At 41.8% G+C, this 27837-nt stretch overlaps 1 protein-coding gene across 1 annotated transcript in view; it reads right to left on the bottom strand.

Moving 5' to 3' along the window:
• Nucleotides 1-27022, bottom strand: part of LOC139443352 (transient receptor potential cation channel subfamily M member 4-like) — a 51330-nt gene extending 24308 nt beyond the window's left edge. Inside the window, exons 1-17 of the mRNA XM_071224339.1 lie at nt 26772-27022; nt 25778-25943; nt 23981-24072; nt 22415-22568; nt 20967-21162; nt 19286-19458; nt 18749-18935; nt 17767-17870; nt 13567-13664; nt 12763-12920; nt 11540-11656; nt 10373-10512; nt 8990-9049; nt 6883-7033; nt 2686-2792; nt 969-1069; nt 237-462 (exon numbers count right to left, since the gene is read on the bottom strand). Coding sequence (XP_071080440.1) covers nt 237-462; nt 969-1069; nt 2686-2792; nt 6883-7033; nt 8990-9049; nt 10373-10512; nt 11540-11656; nt 12763-12920; nt 13567-13664; nt 17767-17870; nt 18749-18935; nt 19286-19458; nt 20967-21162; nt 22415-22568; nt 23981-24072; nt 25778-25943; nt 26772-26791 — 2250 coding nt within the window. The 5' untranslated portion in view covers nt 26792-27022. The remainder of the gene's footprint in view (nt 1-236; nt 463-968; nt 1070-2685; nt 2793-6882; nt 7034-8989; nt 9050-10372; nt 10513-11539; nt 11657-12762; nt 12921-13566; nt 13665-17766; nt 17871-18748; nt 18936-19285; nt 19459-20966; nt 21163-22414; nt 22569-23980; nt 24073-25777; nt 25944-26771) is intronic.
• Between the last annotated feature and the right edge of the window lie 815 nt (nt 27023-27837).

Here is a 27837-nt window from a genome sequence, read left to right as displayed (position 1 = left end):
GAGGTGAGTGTATGTATCATGTACCAACCAATGAATAGGGAGGGAGGTGAATGTATGTATCATGTACCACCATGGGATATGTAGGGAGGTGAATGTATGTATCACGTACCAAAGTTGGGTATGTAGGGAAGTGAATATATGTATCATGTACCAACATGTGATATGAAGAGAGGTGAATGTATGTATCATGTACCACCATGGGGTACGAAGGGAGGTGAATATATGCAGAAACCTACCACCAGCAGGAACCTGTCGGACTGCAGGTTCCCCTTCCACACTTTATCCAGCAGGGACTTGCATGCAGGTTTGCTGACGAAGCTCCGACTCCGGAAGTTATACACAAGTTCAATGACAGACTTGTCTCCCCACCAGGTCGACTTCTGGGTCAGTAGCTTTTGAGTCAATCCTTCGTCCAGCTCATAGCAAACCCATAGAACCTCCTCTGCCAGATCGCCAAACTCCCTGGTAAATATGCACAAAATAGAAAAGATATTTCATAATAACTGTACAGATTCCTTTGTTAAACATGCTTAGAACTACGAGATGAAATGTAGATTTTTGGTGAAACTATAATATATTGGTCAAAATGTCTTTTGTATGAGGCTGAAGAAGATTCTATCAAATTCCTTTCGTATTCTTCAATGTTTGATGTGTCAAATGTTTCAACGTTTGATATGATGAGACAAAATACGTGACTTACACATCATGACGTTTCTTTTGTTTTTTAAATTATGAAAACATCCCCTGTGATTGTGTACTCCAGGTAATGTTTCTTCATGGGAAGTGAACTCTTTCCTCTGCGAGATGAAAGTTTGCAAATATCATTTCAGTATAGGATGTTCCTAGAGTTTAACAATCGTATCACCTTCATCCCCCATCCTTATGGGAACCTATTCTGACCTGAACAATAGTGCAGGCTGGGTAAAATCTGTCCAGCGTTCATCCTGAACATGTTTCAGAGCACTTACTTTGCATTCTCCCTGAGTTTGAATGCTCTGTCTGTGTTGCTCTCCTGGCCAGCGAGTCTTGTCAGCAGCAACTCAGCCACCACTGCAGAGGCCAGCTTGTCCTGCCACAGAAACACAATGTTATATAGGACAGAGGCCAGCTTGTCCTGCCACAGAAACACAATGTTATATAGGACAGAGAACAGCTTGTCCTGCCACAGAAACACAATGTTATATAGGACAGAGGCCAGCTTGTCCTGCCACAGTAAAACAATGTTATATAGGACAGAGGTCAGCTTGTCCTGCCACAGTAAAACAATGTTATATAGGACAGAGAACAGCTTGTCCTGCCACAGAGACACAATGTTATATAGGACAGAGGCCAGCTTGTCCTACCACAGTAACACAATGTTATATAGGAGAGAAAACAGCTTGTCTTGCCACAGAAACACAATGTTATATAGGACAGAGAACAGCTGCTCCTGCCACAGTAACACAATGTTATATAGGACAGAGGCCAGCTTGTCCTGCCACAGAAACACAATGTTATATAGGACAGAGAACAGCTTGTCCTGCCACAGAAACACAATGTTATATAGGACAGAGGCCAGCTTGTCCTTCCACAGAAACACAATGTTATATAGGACGGAGAACAGCTTGTCTTGCCACAGAAACACAATGTTATATAGGACAGAGGCCAGCTTGTCCTTCCACAGAAACACAATGTTATATAGGACAGAGAACAGCTTGTCCTGCCACAGAAACACAATGTTATATAGGACGGAGAACAGCTTGTCCTGCCACAGAAACACAATGTTATATAGGACGGAGAACAGCTTGTCCTGCCACAGTCACACAATGTTATATGGGACAGAGAACAGCTTGTCCTGCCACAGTCACACAATGTTATATGGGACAGAGAACAGCTTGTTCTGCCACAGTAACATAATGTTATATATATATGTCAGATTGTAGCTATAGATCTAGTAAGACAAGACTACCCATGGTGTCAAGATTGTAGCTCTAGATCTAGTCAGACAGAGCTACCCTGGTGTCAGATTGTAGCTCTAGTTCTAGTCAGACAGCTACAATGGTCTCAGATTGTAGCTCTTGATCTAGTAAGACAGAGCTACAATGGTCTCAGATTGTCGCTCTTGATCTAGTAAGACGGAGCTACCATGGTCTTAGAATGTAGCTCTTGATCTAGTAAGACAGACCTACCATGGTCTCAGAATGTAGCTCTAGATCTAGTCAGACACAGCTACCATGGTGTCAGATTGTAGCTCTTGATCTAGTAAGACAGAGCTACAATGGTGTCAGATTGTAGCTCTAGATCTAGTCAGACACAGCTACAATGGTGTCGGATTGTAGCTCTTGATCTAGTAAGACAGAGCTACCATGGTCTCAGATTGTAGCTCTAGATCTAGTCAGACAGAGCTACCATGGTCTCAGAATGTAACTCTTGATCTAGTAAGACAGAGCTACAATGGTGTCAGATTGTAGCTCTTGATCTAGTCAGACAGAGCTACAATGGTGTCAGATTGTAGCTCTTGATCTAGTCAGACAGCTACCATGGTGTCAGATTGTAGCTCTTGATCTAGTCAGACAAGACTACTCTGGGGGGCATGCCTCAATATATGCTGATATAACTGAAATACTGTTCAAAGCAGTGTTGAACCCAATTCAATGACTCCTGACATGATAAAATATTGAGTTATCAAGCATAAACCGCCCCCACCTGACTGTGTTTCCAGAAGACCTTGGCCAGATTCTGATGGTTCGTCAGCAGAGCCCACAGGAACAACTCCTGGATCGGTGGAAGGCAGGTCCGATACATGTCGGGTTCTGAATAGGAAATATATCATCTAGTAGATACACATTCTTTCTTCAATGTACACCAAGATTAACTGTAGATGTAACTGCTCTTAACTGAAGTGGGTACTAAATTTGCAGGGTACAATTTGTACAGAGTGTGTAAAAGCATCTGACAAGAGCGTGAAAGCATGTGACAAGAAGGTGAAAGCATGTGACAGAGAGTAAGAGAGTGTGTGACTGTGTGAAACCATATGACAAGAATGTGAAACCATATGACAAGAGTGTGAAACCATTAGTGGTGTAACGATACGGCGATACAGTATTGTATCCCGATGCACAGCCCACGATACGATACATCGATTTGGAAAGCATGTATCACGATACATACGATATTTACATAACACAGTTTTACTTACCGTATTTTCTTGAGTATAGTGGGCACTTTTTAAAAAAAAAACACAGCTGTGTAGAAGGGGGTGCACATTATACACGAATTAATGAGTTTTGATGCTTTTTCCCCCATGGAAAGACATTACCGTGAGCACGTAACACCGGAAATACCATGTCAACAAATCCATACTGAAGTTATTCATGTAATTACACTGAATGGCTATAAAAAGTTTTCTTTGTATATCTGGACTTATGTTTGTAACTTATTTCATTTATTTTATTCAAAATTCCTTTTAGTATTGTTTTAATTAATTTCGGCGAAATCGTGTGTGAAGCGATCGGAAGATCGCACAACTTACCATTATTAACAGCAACCACGGTCAGATTACTTCTATTGACGCCTTGAAACAAACTTTAGTTGACAGAGAATGGATACATATATCATAAATGCCATACTTTGATTCGTTAAAAGTCATATTTGTTTTTGTTAGACGATTCTATGTCAACACGTAATTCTCGTGATCACGTGCACGGGAGCCTTGACGGTGACTGGTCAGACTGTTTCCATGTAAAAAATAATACCCGGCAATAGCAATAGCTGCTTGGCTTAGGGTTATTATTATTTTAAATATGTTTAACAAAAGCTGCATCTAAATTAACAAGATATTGGAATATATTATTCCTGATTAAAAATAGTTTCAGATACAACTTTTGCCGATCCTTGCATCAAAATCCTGTAAAGTTATATCATTGGGTATGTCTTGACCGAATCACCGGTAGATTCCAAGAAAACGTGTGTACAGCTGATTGCTGTACCCGGGTTAGTTTACAAGAAAATACACAAGGTAATCTTAATCCCTGGATATAAAACAATGCCTAGCTGAATAAAAAATACAATTTAAACGGTAAATCAACATCTCTGGTGATTTTTTATCTCAAATTTCGAATTTGTACTGACGAAGTGTCTCATCACCCGTTCGTTTGCCGGACTTCGCTGAAGGGGTACGGTGTAATTTTTTTCTGTGCATAATATTCAAATTTCTTTTTTCCCAAAATATTGAACCCGCTAGAGGGATGTGCGCATTATACATGGGTGCGCACTATACTCAAGAAAAGTACTTTTAAACATGAAATACGTTTAACAGTTTCAAAGCCAGTTTGTTGTTTCAGTAAAACATACTGTATTGCTGACAATTTGCTATAACAGTAAATAAACACCTTATATCTTCTTCAACTGTACTTGTCACATCTTTTAGAGAGCAAAAAGACATCAACTTGGCTTAGCTTGTACCAGTAAACACTGTATCGTGATACGTATCGTATCGCTACCCCTGTATCGCGATACGTATCGTATCGCGACCCTCCCGTATCGTTACACCTCTAGAAACCATGTGACAAGAATGTGAAACCATATGACAAGAGTGTGAAAGCATGTGACAAGAATGTGAAACCATATGACAAGACTGTGAAAGCATGTGACAAGAGTGTGAAACCATATGACAAGACTGTGAAAGCATGTGACAAGAGTGTGAAAGCATGTAACAAGAGTGTGAAAGTATGTGACAAGAATGTGAAACCATATGACAAGAGAGTGAAACCATGTGACAAGAGAGTGAAAGTATGTGACAAAAGTGTGAAAGCATGTGACGAGTGTGAAATCATGTGACAAGAATGTGAAATCATGTAACAAGAATATGAAATCATGTGACAAGAGTGTGAAAGCATGTGACAAGAGTGTGAAAGTATGTGACAAGAATGTGAAACCATGTGAAAAGAGTGTGAAACCATGTGACAAGAATGTGAAACCATGTGAAAAGAGTGTGAAACCATGTGACAAGAATGTGAAACCTTGTGAAAAGAGTGTGAAAACATGTGACAAGAGTGTGAAAGTATGTGACAAGGGTGTGAAAGCATGTGACAAGAACGTGAAACCATGTGAAAAGAGCGTGAAACCATGTGACAAGAATGTGAAATCATGTGACAAGAATTTGAAACCATGTGACAAGAATGTGAAATCATGTGACAAGAATGTGAAACCATGTGACAAGAGTGTGTAAGCATGTGACAAGAATGTGAAACCATGTGAAAAGAGTGTGAAACCATGTGACAAGAGTGTGGAAGTATGTGACAAGGGTGTGAAAGCATGTGACAAGAATGTAAAACCATGTGACAAGAATGTGAAACCATGTGGAAAGAGTGTGAAACCATGTGACAAGAGCGTGAAAGTATGTGACAAGAATGTGAAAGCATGTGACAAGAATGTGAAACCATGTGACAAGAATGTGAAAGCATGTGACAGAGTGTGTGAAACCATGTGGCAAGAGTGTGTGAAAGCATATGACAAGAATGGGAAACCATGTGATGGAGAGTGTGAAAGCATGTAACAACAGTGTGAAAGCATGTGACAAAAGTTTGAAAGCATTTGACAGAGAGTGAGAGAGTGTGAAAGCATATGAAAAGAGTGAAATGTGAAAGAGAGAGTGTGTGAAAGCATGTGACAAGAATGGGAAACCATGTGATGGAGAGTGTGAGAGAGTGTGAGCATGTGTGTGAAAGCATGTTAGAATGTGTGTGAAAGCATGTGACAAGAGTGTAAAATTATGTGACAGAGAGAGAGAGTGTGTGAAAGCAGGTGACAACAGTGTGAAACCGTGTGACAAGAGTGTGAAATTATTTGACAGAGAGTGAGAGGGTATTTGACAATGTGTGTGAAAGCATGTGACTACAGTGTGAAAGCATGTAACAACAGTGTGAAAGTATGTGACAGCTGTATGAAAGCATGTGACAAAAGTTTGAAAGCATTTGACAGAGAGTGAGAGAGTGTGAAAGCATATGAAAAGAGTGAAATGTGAAAGAGCGAGTGTGTGAAAGCATGTGACGAGTGTGAAAGCGTGTGATAGAGAGTAAGAGAGTGTGACAGAGTGTGTGACAAGAGTGTGACCGAGAGTGAGAGTTTGTGAAAGTGTGTGACAGAGTAAGAGAAGGTGTGACAGTGTGAAAGAATGTGACAAGAGCTTGAAATTATGTGACAGAGTGAGAGAGTGTGTGACAGAGAGTAAGAGAGTGTGTGACAGTGTGTGAAAGCATGTGACAAGAGTGTGAAATTATGTGACAGAGAGAGAATGTGTTGGAGTGTGTGAAAGCATGTGACAAGAGTGTGAAAGCATGTGACAGTGAGAGAGTGTGTTGGAGTGTGTAGAAGCATGTGACAGAGAGTGAGAGAGTGTGTGTTGGAGTGTGAAAGTGTGTGACAAGAGTGTGAAATTATGTGACAGAGGGAGAGAGTGTGTGACAGAGAGTAAGAGAATGTGTTGGAGTGTGTGAAAGCATGTGACAAGAGTGTGAAATTATGTGACAGAGAGAGAGTGTGTTGGAGTGTGTGGAAGCATGTGACAGAGAGTGAGAGTGTGTGACAGAGTGTGAAAGCATGTGGCAGTCAGAGAGTGTTTTGGAGTGTGTGGAAGCATGTGACAGAGAGTGCGAGTGTGTGACAGAGTTTGAAAGCATGTGCCAGTGAGAGAGTGTGTTGGAGTGTGTGGAAGCATGTGACAGAGATTGAGAGAGTGTGTGACAGAGTGAGAGAGTGTGTGACAGAGTGTGAAAGAGTGTGGGGAGAGGGTAACAGTGTGTGACAGTGACTGTGACAGAGCATGACACCATTTGATATATGAGAGGCAACAGCGACACAGCGTGTGACATGGCATGACAGCATGTGAGACGAGCGACCTACCGTAGTACTTCATGCTGTGGACATCCGCCTCCTGCAGCAGACAAGGACAGTTCTTGCCTTTACATGTCAGGGGGTAGGACCCGCCCAGAAGGTCACGCAGCACCAGCCGCACGTCAGACGGGCCGAACATGGCCGTCTTCACACCCAGACTCTGAAACAGTCACATAGCCCTTCACAATGCAAGGAGCTCTGAGTCACAGTGCTGGGACTTATTTTTACCAATTTTTATCTTAATTAAGTTATCAAATCCTGTGTTTCGCTTTTATCAAATAATGCCAGATGAGAATATTACTCTCGAAATAGTTAGGTGAAGTCTTGTCTGTTACATGTGTTGTATCTTTATAGTCTGGTTCAAAATTATTGTGAATTTTAATGTCATATTCAAGGAAGCATATATAAAGTATCAATATTGACAATTTTTTTGACATGGAGGTATGATCAAAGGGAAGCAACTCTTCTTCAATTTTAGAAGTTGCAAATTAGAGTTATCTCCCTTGATTATGGAGCAGACGACTTTTCCTGATAGATGTCAGAAATGAGTGCAGAGGAGAAAAGAAGGTTGATTCTACAGCTCCATGAAGAAGGCATCACTGATGCTGCTACATTAGCAAAGAGCACAGATACTCCTCTTTCTACAGTGTATAGAGTTAAGAAGAATATTGAGAATGGTTCAGGATTTGAGCACAGAAAAGGAGCGGGGAGACCTCGAAAACTGGTGTTTGGTGATCGTGTGTGACTGGGTATTTTGGCTTCTAAAAACAGAAGGGCGAGTATCTCAAATATCCAACATGAAATGGTAGATAGAGGGACATGAAATGTATCCAAATCTACAGTAAGAAGACATTTGATTGAACAAAAAAGAAAGGAATTGCATCTCCGCTCTTGAAACAAGAACACAAGGATAGACGTGTAGAGTGGTGTTTGACGCATGAAAACTTTGACTGGAACAGTGTTATTTTCACAGATGAGAGCTCTCTGTATGGGTGTATCCTAACAATGTTAAAATGTGGACAAAATGTCATTCCGTTCCATTGTACCAGAGACCAAAGTACAGTCCATCTTCCCGAGGCAAGTGACTATAAAAGTCCAGTTTCCAACCTTGCCGAACTAGGCTGGTATTATGGAGTTACATTTTGGCTGGACTAACGAGTCTATGCATAGTCCATTTAAAATTGCGCACCGAAATCGAAATCCGGTTCGTAAACTGTCATGCAGATTTTGGTTCACTGCAAGATTTGCAAAGCATGTGCACCGCTAACTCGTCAACAGATATTTTCTAAATCTTTTCATGTTTTTAATCAAGGTGCTCAAGTGATTTGATGCACTTCGCGATGTAAGACTCGTTTCATCACAAATTAGATCTTGATTATCAATCAGATCGATTGACTGGGCGCCACCGTTTTGTTTGAAGCAAATGCAAGTGATACGAGAGGTTGAATCTGATTGGTCAGATGCATAGAAAGGACATAACTCGTAATAGCCACTGGTGGCGCTACGATCGAGCCCAGGAATTCCAGCCAAGTTCGGCAAGGGTGGAAACTGGACTTTTAAAGTCAGTTAACTCTCTTGCCTCAGGAAGATGAGTACAGTCCGAAGTTTCATGTTTGGGGAGGAATATCTTCAGTTGGAACGACGCCCATGCGCTGCAGTGGTTTGTGGACAACAATGTGACCGTTTTGGACTGGCCTAGCTACAGCCAGGACTTAAATCCTATAGAAAATGTGTGGGGATTCATGAAGGAGTTGGTGAACCAAAAGGGATTGACAAAAGTTGATGACATGAAGCGCGAGGTGGTGCGATATTGGGACTCTCTCACCCACGAGACTCTAACCTCTCTCATAGGAAGTATGCCCAATCATATAAAACTGTGTTTGGAAGCAAATGGTGGACTGATAAAATATTGATGTTACTGTGATGTGAATAAAGAAGGTATGTGCTCACTTAAAATAGGTTTTATTTTTTTTTGGGGGGGGGGGGAATTTTCATATTTACAATTATAAAGATTTTTCAATTCTCAATAATTATGACTCATACTGTACATGTTTCTTCAGTGTTTCTTCACCTAATCCAGCTTGCACAGATTGGGATTATATGTCAGTCAACTAACCTCCACATTTCTTGCATTGGCAGACCGAAGGAGTGGAAGACAGGATCCTAAACACTGTTCCTGAAATGAAAACAAGGTTAAGTGTTTGACATAGATTGTCCTCCCTCTACACACAACACCTACCCTATTGTACAGCTGCCTACGAAAGCCCTATATTGCCACTTGATTGCCTATATATCTATATTCAATATTTGCTTATTTTATTGTAATTTCGATTTTTTCTCTCCTCATTTCGATTATTTTGTGCGTAACTTCAATTACTCGTTATTTCAATTATCTTCTCTTTGCTTTGATTAATTTCTGTTAATTTCAATTCTTTTCTCGTTATTTCAAATATTTTCTCGAAATTACAAGTATTTTCTCACTCCCACTACACACTGTACCTACCCTGTTGTACAGCTGACAGAACCTGCACAGGGTGAAGTGTTTCACCAGACACAGATTGCCCTACCACTACACACTGTACCTACCCTGTTGTACAGCTGACAGAACCTGCACAGGGTGAAGTGTTTCACCAGACACAGATTGCCCTACCACTACACACTGTACCTACCCTGTTGTACAGCTGACAGAACCTGCACAGGGTGAAGTGTTTCACCGGACATAGATTGCCCTACCACTACACACTGTACCTACCCTGTTGTACAGCTGACAGAACCTGCACAGGGTGAAGTGTTTCACCAGACATAGATTGCCCTACCACTACACACTGTACCTACCCTGTTGTACAGCTGACAGAACCTGCACAGGGTGAAGTGTTTCACCAGACATAGATTGCCCTACCACTACACACTGTACCTACCCTGTTGTACAGCTGACAGAACCTGCACAGGGTGAAGTGTTTCACCAGACATAGATTGCCCTACCACTACACACTGTACCTACCCTGTTGTACAGCTGACAGAACCTGCACAGGGTGAAGTGTTTCACCAGACACAGATTGCCCTACCACTACACACTGTACCTACCCTGTTGTACAGCTGACAGAACCTGCACAGGGTGAAGTGTTTCACCAGACATAGATTGCCCTACCACTACACACTGTACCTACCCTGTTGTACAGCTGACAGAACCTGCACAGGGTGAAGTGTTTCACCAGACATAGATTGCCCTACCACTACACACTGTACCTACCCTGTTGTACAGCTGACAGAACCTGCACAGGGTGAAGTGTTTCACCAGACATAGATTGCCCTACCACTACACACTGTACCTACCCTGTTGTACAGCTGACAGAACCTGCACAGGGTGAAGTGTTTCACCAGACATAGATTGCCCTACCACTACACACTGTACCTACCCTGTTGTACAGCTGACAGAACCTGCACAGGGTGAAGTGTTTCACCAGACATAGATTGCCCTACCACTACACACTGTACCTACCCTGTTGTACAGCTGACAGAACCTGCACAGGGTGAAGTGTTTCACCAGACATAGATTGCCCTTCAAGATGACATTCACCACATCTGAGCTGTCATTCAACATAGCCTCGACCAGGAAGTCCATCTGTATGCTCTCTGAACCTGGGAATGAATTGGGATACATTGGTCTTGTCTAAATGAACGAAACATTTGTGAACTTTTGAAGACTAAATACTACTGTCATTGTTGGAATCTTATGTGTTTATTGAGGATATTTGACATTAGTTTGTTTGTTTATCTGTTGTCTAAACCCTCACTCAGCAATTTTCCAGCTATATGGTGGCAGTCAGTAAATATTCGAGACTGGACCCGACAATCCAGAGTGATGCCATGGTCGGACAGACTTCATTATTCTGCAGTTGACGCTATGAGAAATGGTCCTGTCAAGATCCATGTCCAAGGAACAAAAAACATTATGGTTGTTTGTTGTTTAACGCCGGCATTCAGCAATGTACCAGTTATATGACGGCGGTATGTAAATAATCGAGTTAATCCAGTGATTGACATCATGAGCATCGATCGTTGGATTCGGGATACAGCATGCACCAACCAAGTCAGCGAGCCTGACCACCCGATCCCGTTAGTCACCTCTTACGACAAGAATTGGTTGTATTTGACTTTTGCATGGGTAATGAAAAATACAAATAAATAACTTTTGAATAAGTTAAAATACCGTATTCGATGTAATAAGTGTCCTGCTCTAATAAACGCCGAAAGCGATATTTTCTTATATATTGGCTAGTGAACAATCACAATTAGCGCCGCTTCCGATTGATCAATGTACACAAGATTTTTATGAGTATAATACACACTCATGTGTCATATGCACCCTTAATTATGGTCAATTAAATTCTGGAAAAAATACATCAATTGTGTATAATACACACAGACTTTTCTTCCGTATCATTTCAGGCTGTCAGCGTTAAACAACAAAATTTACGATCTTTCAAAGCTGTTTTTTTCATCGAAATTACATTCTAATAAGAGCCCCCCATTTCTAATTTTGAGAGTGCCCTGGGCGCTTATTACGTCGAATACGGTAATACAATGGGTGGACCAAGAATGGCAACTCTGCAAAGCAAACCACTGTCATCTGACTGAACAACAGCAAGTGCATCATGGGACTCACCCAGAAAACACTCCTGCTGGCTGGACACTGAGCTTATCTGAGTGGTGGCTGCAGTCTTGGTGGACGATTTGTTCTGAAATGATTCCAGTAACTTGTTCAACTGAGTCTCTTGTTTGCCTGAAATAAGGAGAAGAATTTAACAGTAAACTGTACATCTGAATGGCAGAGAGTTGACAATCAAAGTTATTGAAGGTATAAACAAGAAAATAGAGTATGAAACATTATCAACTTAAATGATCACTGAACTCAATATTTTTGGCCATGTACACATGGGTGTTAAAAGCAAATATTGCAGTATGAGTTAATGAGTGTTAGGTTTGTGTTTCTTCAGTCACGCCACATTATAACATAGAAGTCTGAAAAGTACCATATGCAACACCTGCTCTGCAATGTGCAATAATTGCTCTGCAGTGTGCAACACCTGCTCTGCAATGTGCAATAATTGCTCTGCCATGTGCAACAACTGCTCTGCCATGTGCAACAACTGCTCTGCAATGTGCAATAATTGCTCTGCCATGTGCAACAACTGCTCTACCATGTGCAACAACTGCTCTGCCATGTGCAACAACTGCTCTGCCATGTGCAACAACTGCTCTGCCATGTGCAACAACTGCTCTGCCATGTGCAACACACGATCTGCAATGGGCAACAACTGCTCTGCCATGGGCAACATGTGCAGCAACTGCTCTGCCATGTGCAACAACTGCTCTGCAATGTCCAACACCTGCTCTGCAATGTCCAACACCTGCTCTGCAATGTGCAACACCTGCTCTGCAATGTCCAACACCTGCTCTGCAATGTGCAACACCTGCTCTGCAATGTGCAACACCTGCTCTGCAATGTGCACAACCTGCTCTGCAATGTGCAACACCTGCTCTGCAATGTGCAACAACTGCTCTGCAATGTCCAACACCTGCTCTGCAATGTCCAACACCTGCTCTGCAATGTGCAACACCTGCTCTGCAATGTGCACAACCTGCTCTGCAATGTGCACAACCTGCTCTGCAATGTGCATCACCTGCTCTGCAATGTGCAACACCTGCTCTGCAATGTCCAACACCTGCTCTGCAATGTGCAACACCTGCTCTGCAATGTGCACAACCTGCTCTGCAATGTGCACAACCTGCTCTGCAATGTGCATCACCTGCTCTGCAATGTGCAACACCTGCTCTGCAATGTCCAACACCTGCTCTGCCATGTGCAACAACTGCTCGGCAACCCACCTTTCAACAGTGCCTGGCAGATGACCATGTCGAGGCCCTGTGTCTGATGGAGAGGATCGAACACAGTCAGGAGATTGTTGTGTTCCAGAATATGGCGAACTTTCTCCTCATCTTCCTCCTCAATATCCTCCAACTGTTTGGCTGGATTCAACTTGGACCTGGGAATAGTTGAGTGTATAGCGTAGGGAGGCATGCCCCCCGCATGGCAGGGGGACACTAGTCAAACATACCCAGGCCACACCACAAGGCCATGAAGGTGGGGGGAAAGAGTTTTTTATGCATTAACATACTGAAAATAATGACCCTCCTCTAATGCTTTTAAGATTTTTTGGGATATCTCCTTTTCTCCAGTTGTTCAGGGGCGGTCAGGTAGGCTTGTGGTTATAGCGTTCACTCGTCACGCCGAAGAGACCAGGGTTCGATTCCCGACATGTGTACAATGTGTGAAGACTATTTCTGGTGTCCCCCGCTGTGATATTGCTGGAATATTGCTAAAAGCGGCGTAAAACCATACTCACTCACTCACTTTCCCCATGTCCTTGTACATTTGTTATCAAGACACACCCCCCCCCCCCCAGACGAACAACAAAATACAAAAGTATCTAATGTTTCTTGACCCTTTGAAATTTTGAAAGTTGAAATTGGTCCTCCCTGGCTTTCCACAGTTTAGGCAGAGTGCAGTTTCAATAATGTCAAATCATAATTCGAGGCTCTCGTGGGGTGTCCTGATGTGTCATCACTATTTGGGCTAAAAGATGTTTCAGGGTAAGTAGGATCCCTGCCTGACAGATTGTGTATTCATACCTTACAGCTATCTTGCCGGTCTCATCCAGAAACTTCTGGACAGATAATTGAGCTAAAAAATAGTTCTTGGCAAGTTTGTCTGCATAGCCACCAGTTCTCTACAAAACAGATAAAATATAAATACAAAATGGTGGACATGGTGGACACAACATGGGACTATGCTGTGCACAGTCTGATGCTGGTGAATAGAAGGGAATTACTGGGCAAGTGAGTCTACCTCATGGTCACCAGCACAAGGTTGTGACATTATAATCCCACAAAAATGTCATGGAGTCAATATTTCAGCTGTATCAAGCAAGAGGGAGATCGTTCTATGGATATACAACTTCTTTATTACAATGAACATGATGAATGTGACGATTCAGTGTAGAGACAAACACTGTTATCAAACCGGTGACATCTTCCCAAGGCAAGGGAGTTAACTGACTTTAAAAGTCCAGTTTCCACCCTTGCCGAACTAGGCTGGAATTCCTGGGCTCGATCGTAGCACCACCAGTGGCTATTACGAGTTATGTCCTATGCCTCTCCTATTGACCAATCAGATTCAACCTCTCGTATCACTTGCATTTGCTTCAAACAAAACGGTGGCGCCCAGTCAAGACGATCTGATTGAAAATCAAGATCTATATTGTGATAAAACGAGTCTTACATCGCGAAGTGCATCAAATCACGTGAGCACCTTGATTAAAAACCAGAAAGGATTTAGAAAATATCTGTTGACAACGAGTTAGCGGTGCACATGCTTTGCAAATCCTGCAGTCGACCAAAATCTGCATGACACTTTACGAACCGGATTTCGATTTCAGTGCGCGATTTTGATTGGACTATGTATAGACTCGTTAGTCCAGGCAAAATGTTACTCCATAATAGCAGCCTAGTTCGGCAAGGGTGGAAACTGGACTTTTATAGTCAGTTAACTCACTTGCCTCGGAAAGATGACTGGTGATGGCACTTGTTCTTGTTCATCATACCAAATTCTAAATGGCACTTAAAGAGGTTACAGGTGTGTCGTGACATCAATATGATCAATACTACTAAAATGTTAAGGAGTCAAGACTGCAGAAAAATGTCATGGCACCAATACAACAACTGTGGCATGGCACCAATACAACAACTGTGTCATGGCACCAATACAACAGCTGTGTCATGGCCACAATACAACAACTGTGTCATGGCACCAATACAACAGATGTGTCATGGCACCAATACAACAACTGTGTCATGGCACCAATACAACAGCTGTGTCATGGCACCAATACAACAACTGTGTCATGGCACCAATACAACATGTGTGACATGGCACCAATACAACAACTGTGTCATGGCACCAATACAACAGCTGTGTCATGGCACCAATACAACAACTGTGTTATGGCACAATACAACAACTGTCTCATGGCACCAATACAACAACTGTGTCATTGCCACAATACAACAACTGTTTCATGGCCCCAATACAACAACTGTGTCATGGCACCAATACAACATGTGTGTCATGGCACCAATACAACAACTGTGTCATGGCACAATACAACAACTGTGTCATGGCACCAATACAACAACTGTGTCATGGCACCAATACAACAACTGTGTCATGGCCCCAATACAACGTGTGTCATGGCACCAATACAACAACTGTGTCATGGCACCAATACAACAACTGTGTCATGGCACCAATACAACAACTGTGTCATGGCACCAATACAACATGTGTGTCATGGCACCAATACAACAACTGTGTCATGGCACCAATACAACATGTGTGTCATGGCACCAATACAACAACTGTGTCATGGCACCAATACAACAACTGTGTCATGGCCCCAGTACAACAACTGTGTCATGGCACCAATACAACATGTGTGTCATGGCACCAATACAACAACTGTGTCATGGCACCAATACAACAACTGTGTCATGGCACCAATACAACATGTGTGTCATGGCACCAATACAACATGTGTGTCATGGCACCAATACAACAACTGTATCATGGCACCAATACAACAACTGTGTCATGGCACCAATACAACAACTGTGTCATGGCACAATACAACAACTGTTTCATGGCACCAATACTGGCAAATGTTTTCCTGATATTCCTTAGGATCACGCAACCTTCGTCAACCAGTGAGTGTATCATCAGGCTACAGAGGCGCTGATAAATCACAATGCTTTTAAGAATGTCTTTTTGAAGTCCCATACGCAAGCAACAGATATTTTACACCTGTTTCCTAAAGTTCACGGAGAATATGCTTGAAACATAAGAAATTACTTTCTTTTTTCGGTTCGTAAGTTAGATAAAACACTTCCACTCTGGGTTTTATGGTATCTGAAAACCCCAGGGGAAGTGCTTTATCCTACACTATAAACCTCTGTCGATGTCACACTACAGTAACTGAAGGTTCTTCAAAATCTTGGTAAACGTCCAAGGCAGACAACATCAACATTGCCGGAGGTGTTCTGGTGGAATGCCCAGGACCTGATGAATACATGTCAATTGTAATACCAACTGTGTCATGGCACCAATACAACATGTGTGTCATGGCACCAATACAACAACTGTGTCATGGCACCAATACAACAACTGTGTCATGGCACCAATACAACAACTGTGGCATGGCACCAATACAACATGTGTGTCATGGCACCAATACAACGTGTGTCATGGCACCAATTCAACAACTGTGTCATTGCCACAATACAACAACTGTCTCATGGCACCAATACAACAACTGTGTCATTGCCACAATACAACAACTGTGTCATGGCCCCAATACAACAGCTGTGTCATGGCACCAATACAACAGCTGTGTCATGGCACCAATACAACAACTGTGTTATGGCACAATACAACAACTGTGTCATGGCACCAATACAACAACTGTGTCATTGCCACAATACAACAACTGTGTCATGGCACCAATACAACAACTGTGTCATGGCACCAATACAACATGTGTGTCATGGCACCAATACAACAACTGTGTCATGGCACCAATACAACATGTGTGTCATGGCACCAATACAACAACTGTGTCATGGCACCAATACAACAACTGTGTCATGGCACCAATACAACAACTGTGTCATGGCACCAATACAACATGTGTGTCATGGCACCAATACAACAACTGTGTCATGGCACCAATACAACAACTGTGTCATGGCCCCAGTACAACAACTGTGTCATGGCACCAATACAACATGTGTGTCATGGCACCAATACAACAACTGTGTCATGGCACCAATACAACAACTGTGTCATGGCACCAATACAACATGTGTGTCATGGCACCAATACAACATGTGTGTCATGGCACCAATACAACAACTGTATCATGGCACCAATACAACAACTGTGTCATGGCACCAATACAACAACTGTGTCATGGCACAATACAACAACTGTTTCATGGCACCAATACTGGCAAATGTTTTCCTGATATTCCTTAGGATCACGCAACCTTCGTCAACCAGTGAGTGTATCATCAGGCTACAGAGGCGCTGATAAATCACAATGCTTTTAAGAATGTCTTTTTGAAGTCCCATACGCAAGCAACAGATATTTTACACCTGTTTCCTAAAGTTCATGGAGAATATGCTTGAAACATAAAAAAATTACTTTCTTTTTTCGGTTCGTAAGTTAGATAAAACACTTCCACTCTGGGTTTTATGGTATCTGAAAACCCCAGGGGAAGTGCTTTATCCTACACTATAAACCTCTGTCGATGTCACACTACAGTAACTGAAGGTTCTTCAAAATCTTGGTAAACGTCCAAGGCAGACAACATCAACATTGCCGGAGGTGTTCTGGTGGAATGCCCAGGACCTGATGAATACATGTCAATTGTAATACCTAGGTTTTACAATTAACAGTTTCTAAACTTGCCTCTTGATGAGAATACAATTGTGTTTGATGATTGGTTAAAAGTCACATTTTTTAAAGCGAAAATTCCATATTGTGCATCGACCTGCAACCTCACATATGGTGTTAAATTTTGTAACTCACTGTTTTCCCACTGAGATTACCGGGGCAGGTGATAGGAGGTTGTTCAATTTTACATGTCATGACTCCAGCTAGTCCATGCTGCTCCTCGGTTTTGGTTGAACATGTAAAATCTTGAGCTTGGTGGTCTCCTGGTTTTACATTTTCAACCAAAACCTCAAACTTGCTTTATCCTACACATAAAACCTAACCTGTATGATAATGACGGGGTGTCCCTTCCTGATGGCCTTGTACACATGGGTCAGTGCTTCTGATCCTCCATTTATCAGGACATACACACTCACTGCATCTTCAACTGCAGCAGAACATAGGGTCTGTAGCTCACACACAAAAAGGTCTCCTTTCATAACAATATTGCAAAGTCTTCTTTAACTGCCAGAATTTCCTTTCTACTGGTTTTCAAAAATTTGAATTTTAAAAAAAATCTGATCGATCAGTCATCAGTGCAATCACCGTTGCTTTGTTTCACTGTTATGTTTTCGTGTTTGGGGTTCAAACAAATTTCAGTTTTTTTTATGTTACTTTCATATGCAAAAAAAGTTCATTTTTCATACATATATTCATGAACCATTGCATAAATAACCCCTAAAGATGTTGGAAAATTTCCAAAAAGCCATATTAAAAAAATAGCAACATGCTTAGGAAATATGAATTTATCACATTACTTTAGAAACTGAAGATTTTGGTACAAACATAGTTTTGAGGATGACTCATATCATGTGTATCTGTCCATTGTATCTAATAAATATATTTATCATACCTTCATGTTAGAATCTTAAGATATGATTGGTTTATGTGATTTTGGTAAAATACAATGTATCCCGCCTGCAAGGTAAATAAATTTCTGAGAGGAAGAATAAATCCCTTATACCCCGCCATGAAGAAAACAGGTTGCACATGGATTTCTCAGCGGGAGAATAAATCCCTTATACCCAGCATCGAAACAAAAAGTTTGAGTCAATGAAAGTCACATGACATAGTACAAGTTAACCTCAGCTCAATCGAACAGCTGTTTTCTGTCAATTTTGACTTTGTTTTAATTCTTTCACAACATTGAGAACACATTGAGAAATGTAAGAAAAATCACTTCAGGTACATGTGGGTTTTATGCGTCCCTCATTTGGTATAAATTGTTGACATCATCTCTGATACTACTTTTTAAATAAGACTTACTCAGGTGATCTAGAGTGTGTTTTATCCTCTTCCTGAAAGAGCTTGCATGTTTTATGCTCAGTGAAGTTTCTGTTTGACTGACGACTCCATCGTCAAACAACAGATAATGACTGAACAAGGGAGATAACTCTTCACCAATCACGTTATCTTCATCCCTGGGACCTGGTTTTATCACTTGAACCTGCTCCTAAGTTGAAGAAATAAATATTCAAATTATCCCCAACATCACTCTTATAGTAAGGTCTCATAATGACAATGTCTTTCTCATACAGTGCAACGCTCCATGCCACAAATAGACGACGGAAAGTTCACAAATCATGGCACCAGTACCTGGGTCATATGATCAATGTGTAGCAAATCTATAATCTCAGCTCCCTGGGGAGTATATACGCTACCTGTCACTATGCCTTGGAAGTGCTGCATTCACATATCCATCTCACCTTACAAGTTAAATATTTTGAGAAAATTCATTTCATCTAATTTCAATAATTACACTTTGAGAAAACAAAATAAGTTATGTAAGAATTATGGCCTTGCCGATGCTGGTCCAATGAACTTTGACCTCTCTGAATACGCCAGATGTCCCCAAGGTGCACACGCTAGACGGAACACCTCGGCGTGGAACACCGGGTTGCTGCACAGCTTCATCAGGACATTGTGGACGTGGCGTGACACGCCCGTCTTCAGGCCCGTTGAACTGATAAACAACTCTGAAACCCAACATGAAGATCAATCAAGTTTTGCAAAATGTTCAGATGCGGAAAATCTTCTTGGTTCTTCTCATCTTCCCGAGGCAAGAAAGTTACTGACCATAAAAGTCCAGTTTCCACCCTTGCCGAACTCGACTTGAATTATGGAGTTACATTTTGGCTGGACTAACAAGTCTATGCATAGTCCAATCAAAACCGCGTAAACTTCAGTGCAGATTTGGGTCGATTGCAGGATTTGCTGAGCGTGTGTGGGCAACTCGGCATGGCAACTGGGCGTCATCAGATTTTTTCCAAATCTTTTCATGTTTTTAATAAAGGTGCTTGAGTGATTTGATGCACTTCGCAAGGTAAGACATGTTTCAGTACGATAAAGATCATTGTTATTGATTAGATCGTTTTGATGAGGCGCCACCATTTTGTTTGAAGTAAATGCAAGTGATTGATCAGTAGAAGGGACATAGAAGGGACATAACTCGTAATAGCCACTGGTGGTGCTACGATTGAGCCTGGAAATTCCAGCCTTGTTCGGCAAGGGTGTAAACTGGACTTTTACATTTTTTTACATTTCTTCATTTGATTATTTGACCACCGACACATTCAAGGATTTCTTTCAGAACTGGTCACTATACCCAAGGCCTCCATCATGTCTCATTTCTTGACAGTCATTGTTGAACTTGTTCTGCAAGGTTGGGCATCCTTAAACAACTATCCAACCCAACCCAACACTAAGTCAACACCCCAGTCCCACCTCAACCCCAATCTATCCCCATCCTAACCCCAACCCCAATCTATCCCCATCCTAACCCCAGTCCCACCTCAACCCCAATCTATCCCCATCCTAACCACAGTCCGACCTCAACCCCAATCTATCCCCATCCTAACCCCAGTCCCACCTCAACCCCAATCAATCCCCAGTCCCACCTCAACCCCAATCTATCCCCATCCTAACCACAGACCCACCTCAACCCCAATCTATCCCCATCCTAACCCCAGTCCCACCTCAACCCCAATCTATCCCCATCCTAACACCAGTCCAACCTCAACCCCAATCTATCCCCATCCTAACCCCAATCTATCCCCATCCTAACCCCAGTCCCACCTAAACCCCAATCTATCCCCAGTCCCACCTCAACCCCAATCTATCCCCATCCTAAACCCAGTCCAACCTCAACCCCAATCTATCCTCATCCTAACCACAGTCCCACCTCAACCCCAATCTATCCCCATCCTAACCACAGTCCCACCTCAACCCCAATCTATCCCCATCCTAACCCCAGTCCCACCTCAACCCCAATCTATCCCCATCCTAACCACAGTCCCACCTCAACCCCAATCTATCCCCATCCTAACCCCAGTCCCACCTCATACCCCAATCTATCCCCATCCTAACCCCAGTCCCACCTCAACCCCAATCTTTCCCCATCCTAACCACAGTCCCACCTCAACCCCAATCTTTCCCCATCCTAACCCCAATCCCACCACCAGAACATAAACTATTTGACCCTTACTGGTCCTCAGGGCGAGAGTTTTGAGTCCACTCTCGAGTCTCTCCTGCAGCTGTGTCTCCTGACTGTCTGTCAGGTCATCGTGACCTTGTTGGAAATCGAGGAAGTGGATGTAGAGGTTGTAGTAGGAGAGATGCAGGATGTTTTCAAGGAAGTAATGTAGCTTCTCCTCTTTCGTTTCAAAGTCCAGGCGGAAAAACTTAAAAAAGAAATTAGGGTCTTTACCTCACCTTAAAACTTGAGGCCAATATGCCCATTATATCAAAAATACCAATAGAATGTATGTATCTGCCAAATCACAACAATTTCTTTCATTCCCATAATATAACCAGATGCATATTGGTTAGTATTCATTTTTTCGCTTTATTGTTGTTCATATTTTCAAAAATTCAGAGATATTTTAACTTTACACTCAATTTAAGAAGGGGAGGTGAAATGGGGTTTAACGTCACTGTCAAGATTATTGCACTTATAGAGCGACGGGTATGCACATGTGGGTATGTGGCTGCTTGTACTCATCTGGAGTAATGTTGATTTTATAGTGCTAGCCCACTGAGATACCATGACACAGTTTAACATGAATACCCCACTCAAACACAGTATACCGGCTCCGATCTGACCAGTCCTTGTTTTAGCCCCTTAATGCCAAGCGCCAGGCAGGGTAATAACAAGTTCCATCTTTTACCAGACTGCACATGGATTTCTAAGAGACAGAATAAATCCCTTATATCCCGCTTCAAAGCAAAAAAACAGCACGCTTTTTTCGAGTCAATGGAAGTAATGTGACATAACACAAGCTAAGCTCAGCTCTGCTCAAACGAACAGCTGTTTTCTATCAATGTTGAATTTGTGTTAATTCTTTTGCAATGTCATATTAAAACATGTCGGTAAGATAAATTTGTTGTTGCAGGATCACTCGGAGTACATGGGATTTTATGGTCCCACGTAAGATTTTACACCACTCGCCTCCAACTCCAACGCGAGGAAAGACTGCTTCCATGGTCTAGCGTCCGCCCGGAGAGCGGAAGGTCCGGGGTTTGATCCCCGGCCGCGTCATACCAAAAGTCGTTAAAAGATGGTACTTGTTGTTACCCTGTCTGGCGCTCGGGATTAAGGGGCTAAAACAAGGACTGGTCGGCTCGGAGTCAGTATACTGTGTCTGAGTGGGGTATTCATGTTAAAACTACGGCATGGTATCTCAGTGGGCTAGCACTATAAATCGGCATCAGTCCGGACTAGTACAAGCAGCCACACACACACGTACATGCACATCACTATATACAGGATATAAGTGCAATAATCTTGGACGCGATGTTAAACACCATTTCACCTCACCTCACCTAACGCGAGAAAATGCCTCGGGGAGATGCATTAATTCATTTCTACCTTAAATCATGATGAAATGAAGGAGAAACTGCCCTTTTTGCGTGAAACTTCAAATGCCATCTCACCCAGGACTCGAGGGCATCATCTTGGAACTGTATCCTGCCGACAGCATCTGTTTTCGAACGCCGGATGCTGGTGTTCCTGTTCCACTGAGGTTTGCTGTCTTCCTCATCTCGACTCACAGCATGATCTCTCTTTTCTAGACCACAGTAGCACAGGCTGAAGCAGTCAGTTAAAGGGGAAGTGTACACGCAAAAATCACTTTCTTTCTTTTTCTAAACAAAACGCAATTTTAGAATTAGTTAGTATCTGTGTTTGAAAATATACACTCATTTTTTTTCACAGTGAAAGATATATGCCGTTATGAGGCCTTCGTTTTACGAGCGAAATAGGCCTGAGTTATCCCCCTTAGATTATGACGTAATTGGTGCCAATTCAACTGGGTCCCTGTCTATTCTCAACGCAAAAGATATCAAGGACCAGTTTGCGGTAAAACAACATGGTCTACGACACACTCCAGCGCAGTGGTGTCTCAGCATAACACAATTCTGGCTGGCATCTGAGATGCTAGAATCACAAAACTGTACCTACACCACGTGAAGCGGCTCTAACAAAGCATGATGACGTCATAATGTTTATCAATTGGCACCAATGACGTCATATTGCAAGGGACATAAGCCATGGTGTTTTTGTTATGGAAATAGAACACTTGGAAAATGTGAAAAATATAAATCGTTTTAGTGCAAAAAATATGTTAATTAAATATGATGTTTTTATATTTTTGTCTATGACACTTCTATGTTAACACTTTTAATGTGGAAAAAGTACAAGAAAAAATGGTTCATTTCCGTGTGAACTTGCCCTTTAATGAGACATTTACACACTGTCTTACCAATGTGGGGGCACGGTGAGTGAGTTTGGTTTAACGTCGCTTTAAACAGTATTCCAGTTACATCGCGGCGTGTCAGCTTAATGTGGGAGGAAAGCCCGAAGTGATGCAGGTCTCAGACGTTTACCACTTCGGTGAAACCCACGAGCACGGGTATGGTGCTGACAAACATAGAAACATAATCGGGGCGAACCGGGATTCGAACTCACAATCATAGGTTTCTGGCGTGCCCAAGGGATGCAACTCTGCACAGTAAATCGCGGCACCTTAGACGACTAGGCTACTCGTGCCCCCGTATATAAATTAGGATCTAATATGAAGTCTTGTACAGGTGGGTCTGCTTATAAGTGGGGTCGCTTTAAAGACGCCGATATACAGTATATAAATTAGGATCGAATATGAAGTCTCATACACATTGGTACAGGTGTCGGCTTTCATGTTTGGAGGCTTTTCTTACTTATTTGCATATTAAGGCACGTAAAGATGTTACATAAAATATGTGTGTGTGTGTGTGTGGCAGCAAAAATGTATATAGTCCCGAAACCAATCTGTCCACCTACCCTAAAATAATCGAACAGTTTTAATGTTCAATATATACCAATGACCAAGTGGGCTTTTAATAAACAAATGGACAGTGAACATCACCTCATAACCTAGCCTTGAAAGAATCACTGTCTGTTGAAAAAGAGAAGTCTTTATCAGTTATATCTGAAAACCATTATATGTAAAATGCATGGTTTACCTGTCGTCATCTGGACTTGACACAAACCCGACACACTCGCACTTCTCCAGCTGCTGCACCCACACCTCGTCCGTGGAACCTGCTGCTATGGTCTGAAAAATATGCCATCCAAAATGACTAAAGCAAAGGGACACTGTAAAAAAATCACTATAAACACTATTTATCCAATTATTATCATTTTCAGAAAGCAAGGTCTGCCATTAAGTGCCTGTCTTAGTTGGTTGGCCACACTCAGAAATATTTGCACTGTATGAGGTCAGTCTGTGAAAAATTGAGCCTGGACCAGACAATCCAATGATTGGCAACATGAGCATCGATCCACGCAATTGGGACCAATGACATGCATCAACCGAGTCACCGAGCCTGACCACCCGATCCTGTTAGTCGCCTTTTACGACAAGCATAGTCGCCTTTTACGACAAGCTTGGGTTGCTGAAGATCTATTCTACCCCGGATCTTCACGGGCCTCATTCTATGCATTGGGGATATGTTGACATGCATCAACCAAGTCAGCCTCTTATGAAAAGTAAAGGCGCCTCTTACAACAAGCATGGTATGCTGAAGACCAATTCTAACCCAGGGCCTACTTGCACAAAGCGATCTTAGCGCTAAGATGATCGTAACTCCCATACTTTAAAATAGGCTTACAATAGTCGTAGCGCTAAGATGATCGTAACTCCCATACTTTAATATAGACTTACAATAGTCGTAGTGCTAAGATGATCGTAACTCCCATACTTTAATAAAGGCTTACAATAGTCGTAGTGCTAAGATGATTGTAACTCCCATACTTTAATATAGACTTACAATAGTCGTAGTGCTAAGATGATTGTAACTCCCATACTTTAATATAGACTTACAATAGTCGTAGCGCTAAGATGATCGTAACTCCCATACTTTAACATAGGCTTACAATAGTCGTAGCGCTAAGATGATCGTAACTCCCATACTTTAACATAGGCTTACAATAGGCCCTGGTCTTGATGGGTGCACTCAAATATAAGGGTCAGTGTCCTAGAACACAACATACTGCTTGACTTGACTAATACACTGTGCAGTGTTCAGAGTCCAAGTGGGTTGTGTGTTTGTTTGTTTGTTGTTTAACGTTGCACTTGGCAATATTCCAGCTAAATGATGGCGGTCTGTAAATAATCAAGTCTGGACCCGACAATCCAGTGATTGACATCATGAGCATCGATCCACGCAATTGGGACACAACGACATGCATCACCAAGTCACCAAGCCTGACCACCCGATCCCATTTGTCGCCCCTTAAGACAAGCGTGGGTTACTGACGACGTATTCTGACCTGGATCTTCACTGGTCCAAACGATGGTTCTTTAATGCACATGCTTAATATAATTCTAAGTTGTGTTTTAAACAAAATGTAATCCAACATATCAGGGTAATTTTAAACTTATTTTCAAATATTGGGACAATTGAGTTTGAGACAAGCAGGACTTTGACACATCCAGTTCGCGACATCCGGGTTAAAATAGTGGTAGATATAGCATGTATAGTAAGAGACTGGATTGTGAATTCAACACAACCCGGGGGGGGGGGGGGGGCAACACAACCAAGTCTAAGACAATGGAGTTTGAATGTATATCACAGTGATCTGTATTTGATTGAGTCTTGACCAGACAAATGAGCGGCTAACAGCAAAACAATGACTAATGCACGATAACATACAATCCACCATGTCACATATTGTAAACATTCAATTATATTAGGCAGCTCGCCCATCAAGCAGGGACACTCCCCGCAAGGTAAGAATAATACGACTGTCGGACTTACAGTGCTCCAGTCAGTAGTCTTCGACTCGGATAAACTTCTCAACACTGACTTGCTTCCGATGTCATCTGATACCAGGTCTCCGAGGTCATTTGCATGTGCTTCATCATCATCATCATCATCATCATCATCAGAGCTCCAAACTACGTCATCATTCATGAACTGAACCCTGAAACGTCAAATTTGCAAGCAGTGATGAGATTTCACAAATATGGTCAGGGAAATGAAGTAAACATATTCCTGAATCATAAAATTCAGAACATTGGCACAGGCAAGGGTAGAGGTTTCACTGACATCCGTCTACATCTTCTCAGACCTAATATCAAGTCGTATTAGCCCCTCACCAGAACGTTTTCTATCAGGATGACGGCTGTTTACTGACGTAGTCCAAGCCACGTAACTGCCGCAGATCTTAACACAGCGTTTCTACACATCTCCTCCAATCCCCTCCCATTGAAAACATCAATAAACAATCACAAAACTGTGTTTGATTTTAAAAAAAAATTAAAGTGTACATTTACACATATTATGTTACATATCTAAAATAAAACAGTATAATTAATTATTAGATTTTTTTTGTAGATTCAGATTATTTACATTATTCAGCATAAAGTACGTCAGACACAGAGATGTTAATAAATCTATTTTCTGTGACATGATATCATATGCCTGACATTTGAATTATTGAGTGGACCATCACTTTTAGGACTCAATGATTTCAATAGTAGCATGAGGGGCATGGTTAATATACACTTAGGAATTTAAATTCAGCATTTTTCATTAAAACCTAATATTTGTTCGATACGACCACTACACATATCGACAGCGGCTTTAGGAAAGTAAACAATACAACTTTACAAGTGTTGGTCTGAGAGGCCTTGAAGCTCCGAGGTATGGAGCCCAAGTCCAGTCTAGATTTAGATGTAATTATTCACTTATTTCGGCATATTGAAACCAAGACCAGGTGTAATAAGTGATGGTATGACTACAGACGTACCTTCTACTATCAAATGTCATGCTGACCGCTGGCTTCACAATCGCATCAGCACGTACGGTCCACCCAACGACTCAGCTCAACGACCTTGATCGAAATTGGTGCTTCCGGTGAATAACAGTTCCCCACAGCAACAACCTGCATGTACTCAGAAATGCCGTTCATTTGTCTTTCCACAAACCCATGACCTAGGTTCTTTCATCGCCAGATTGTCCCAGTTCTGCTTTGATATTTTGATGCATCTCATCAACTTCAAACATAGCCTTTGCGGAAGTGTGATTCACGTTATTGACAGCAATCGCTGTAGGGAGCCTTCAATTCTAGCCTTACTCCGTCTCTTCTGTGGATAAAAACGCCACGTCTCTTCTGTGGATAAAATCTAAGGCGTTTCAAGGTGTTGGTCTTAGGTGCTTCAAGCTGATCTGGGAATCATGTTCTTGTTTAAAATTATATGGACTTTAACTTTTTAACACCACAAAGAATAACCCACATTAAACGGTATTTTCTAAAAGGATGTTCATGTCATAACAGACAGCCACTGTTTCCAAGTAGAGTCTAGAATAATTCTTTATCCTAAACAAACAAAAAGTGGCGTTGTTTGTTTGTTTGTTGTTTATAGCCACACTCAGCAATATTACAGCTATATGACGGCGGTCTGTAAATAATCGAGTATGGATTAGACAATCAGGTGATTGACATCATGAGCATCGATCTACGCAACTGGGATACGATGACATGCGTCAACCAAGTCAGATATATAGCCTGACCACCCGATCCCGTTAGTCGCCTCTTACGACAAGCATATATATATATATATATATATATATATATATATAGTCGCCTTTTACGGCAAGCATGGGTTGCTGACTGTCTGGTTATTTACTGATTATTTACAGACCGCCATTATTATTTATATTTATATTATTTATTATTATTTACAAACAACTAAACCCATAACAGACAGTCAGTTTGCAAGTAGATTCTACATTAATTCTATAACGTAAACAAACAAACAAAAAGGGGTCACACCAACTATTGGTTTACAATTAAAAAAATCCCACCCGTTTCT

The sequence above is a fragment of the Haliotis cracherodii genome, unplaced genomic scaffold (assembly GCF_022045235.1).
Source record: "Haliotis cracherodii isolate W230 unplaced genomic scaffold, xgHalCrac1.p SCAF_5, whole genome shotgun sequence".
Lineage (NCBI taxonomy): Eukaryota > Metazoa > Mollusca > Gastropoda > Lepetellida > Haliotidae > Haliotis > Haliotis cracherodii.
The sequence above is the reverse complement of the archived record's forward strand: the minus strand, read 5'-3'. Positions and strand labels throughout refer to the sequence as shown.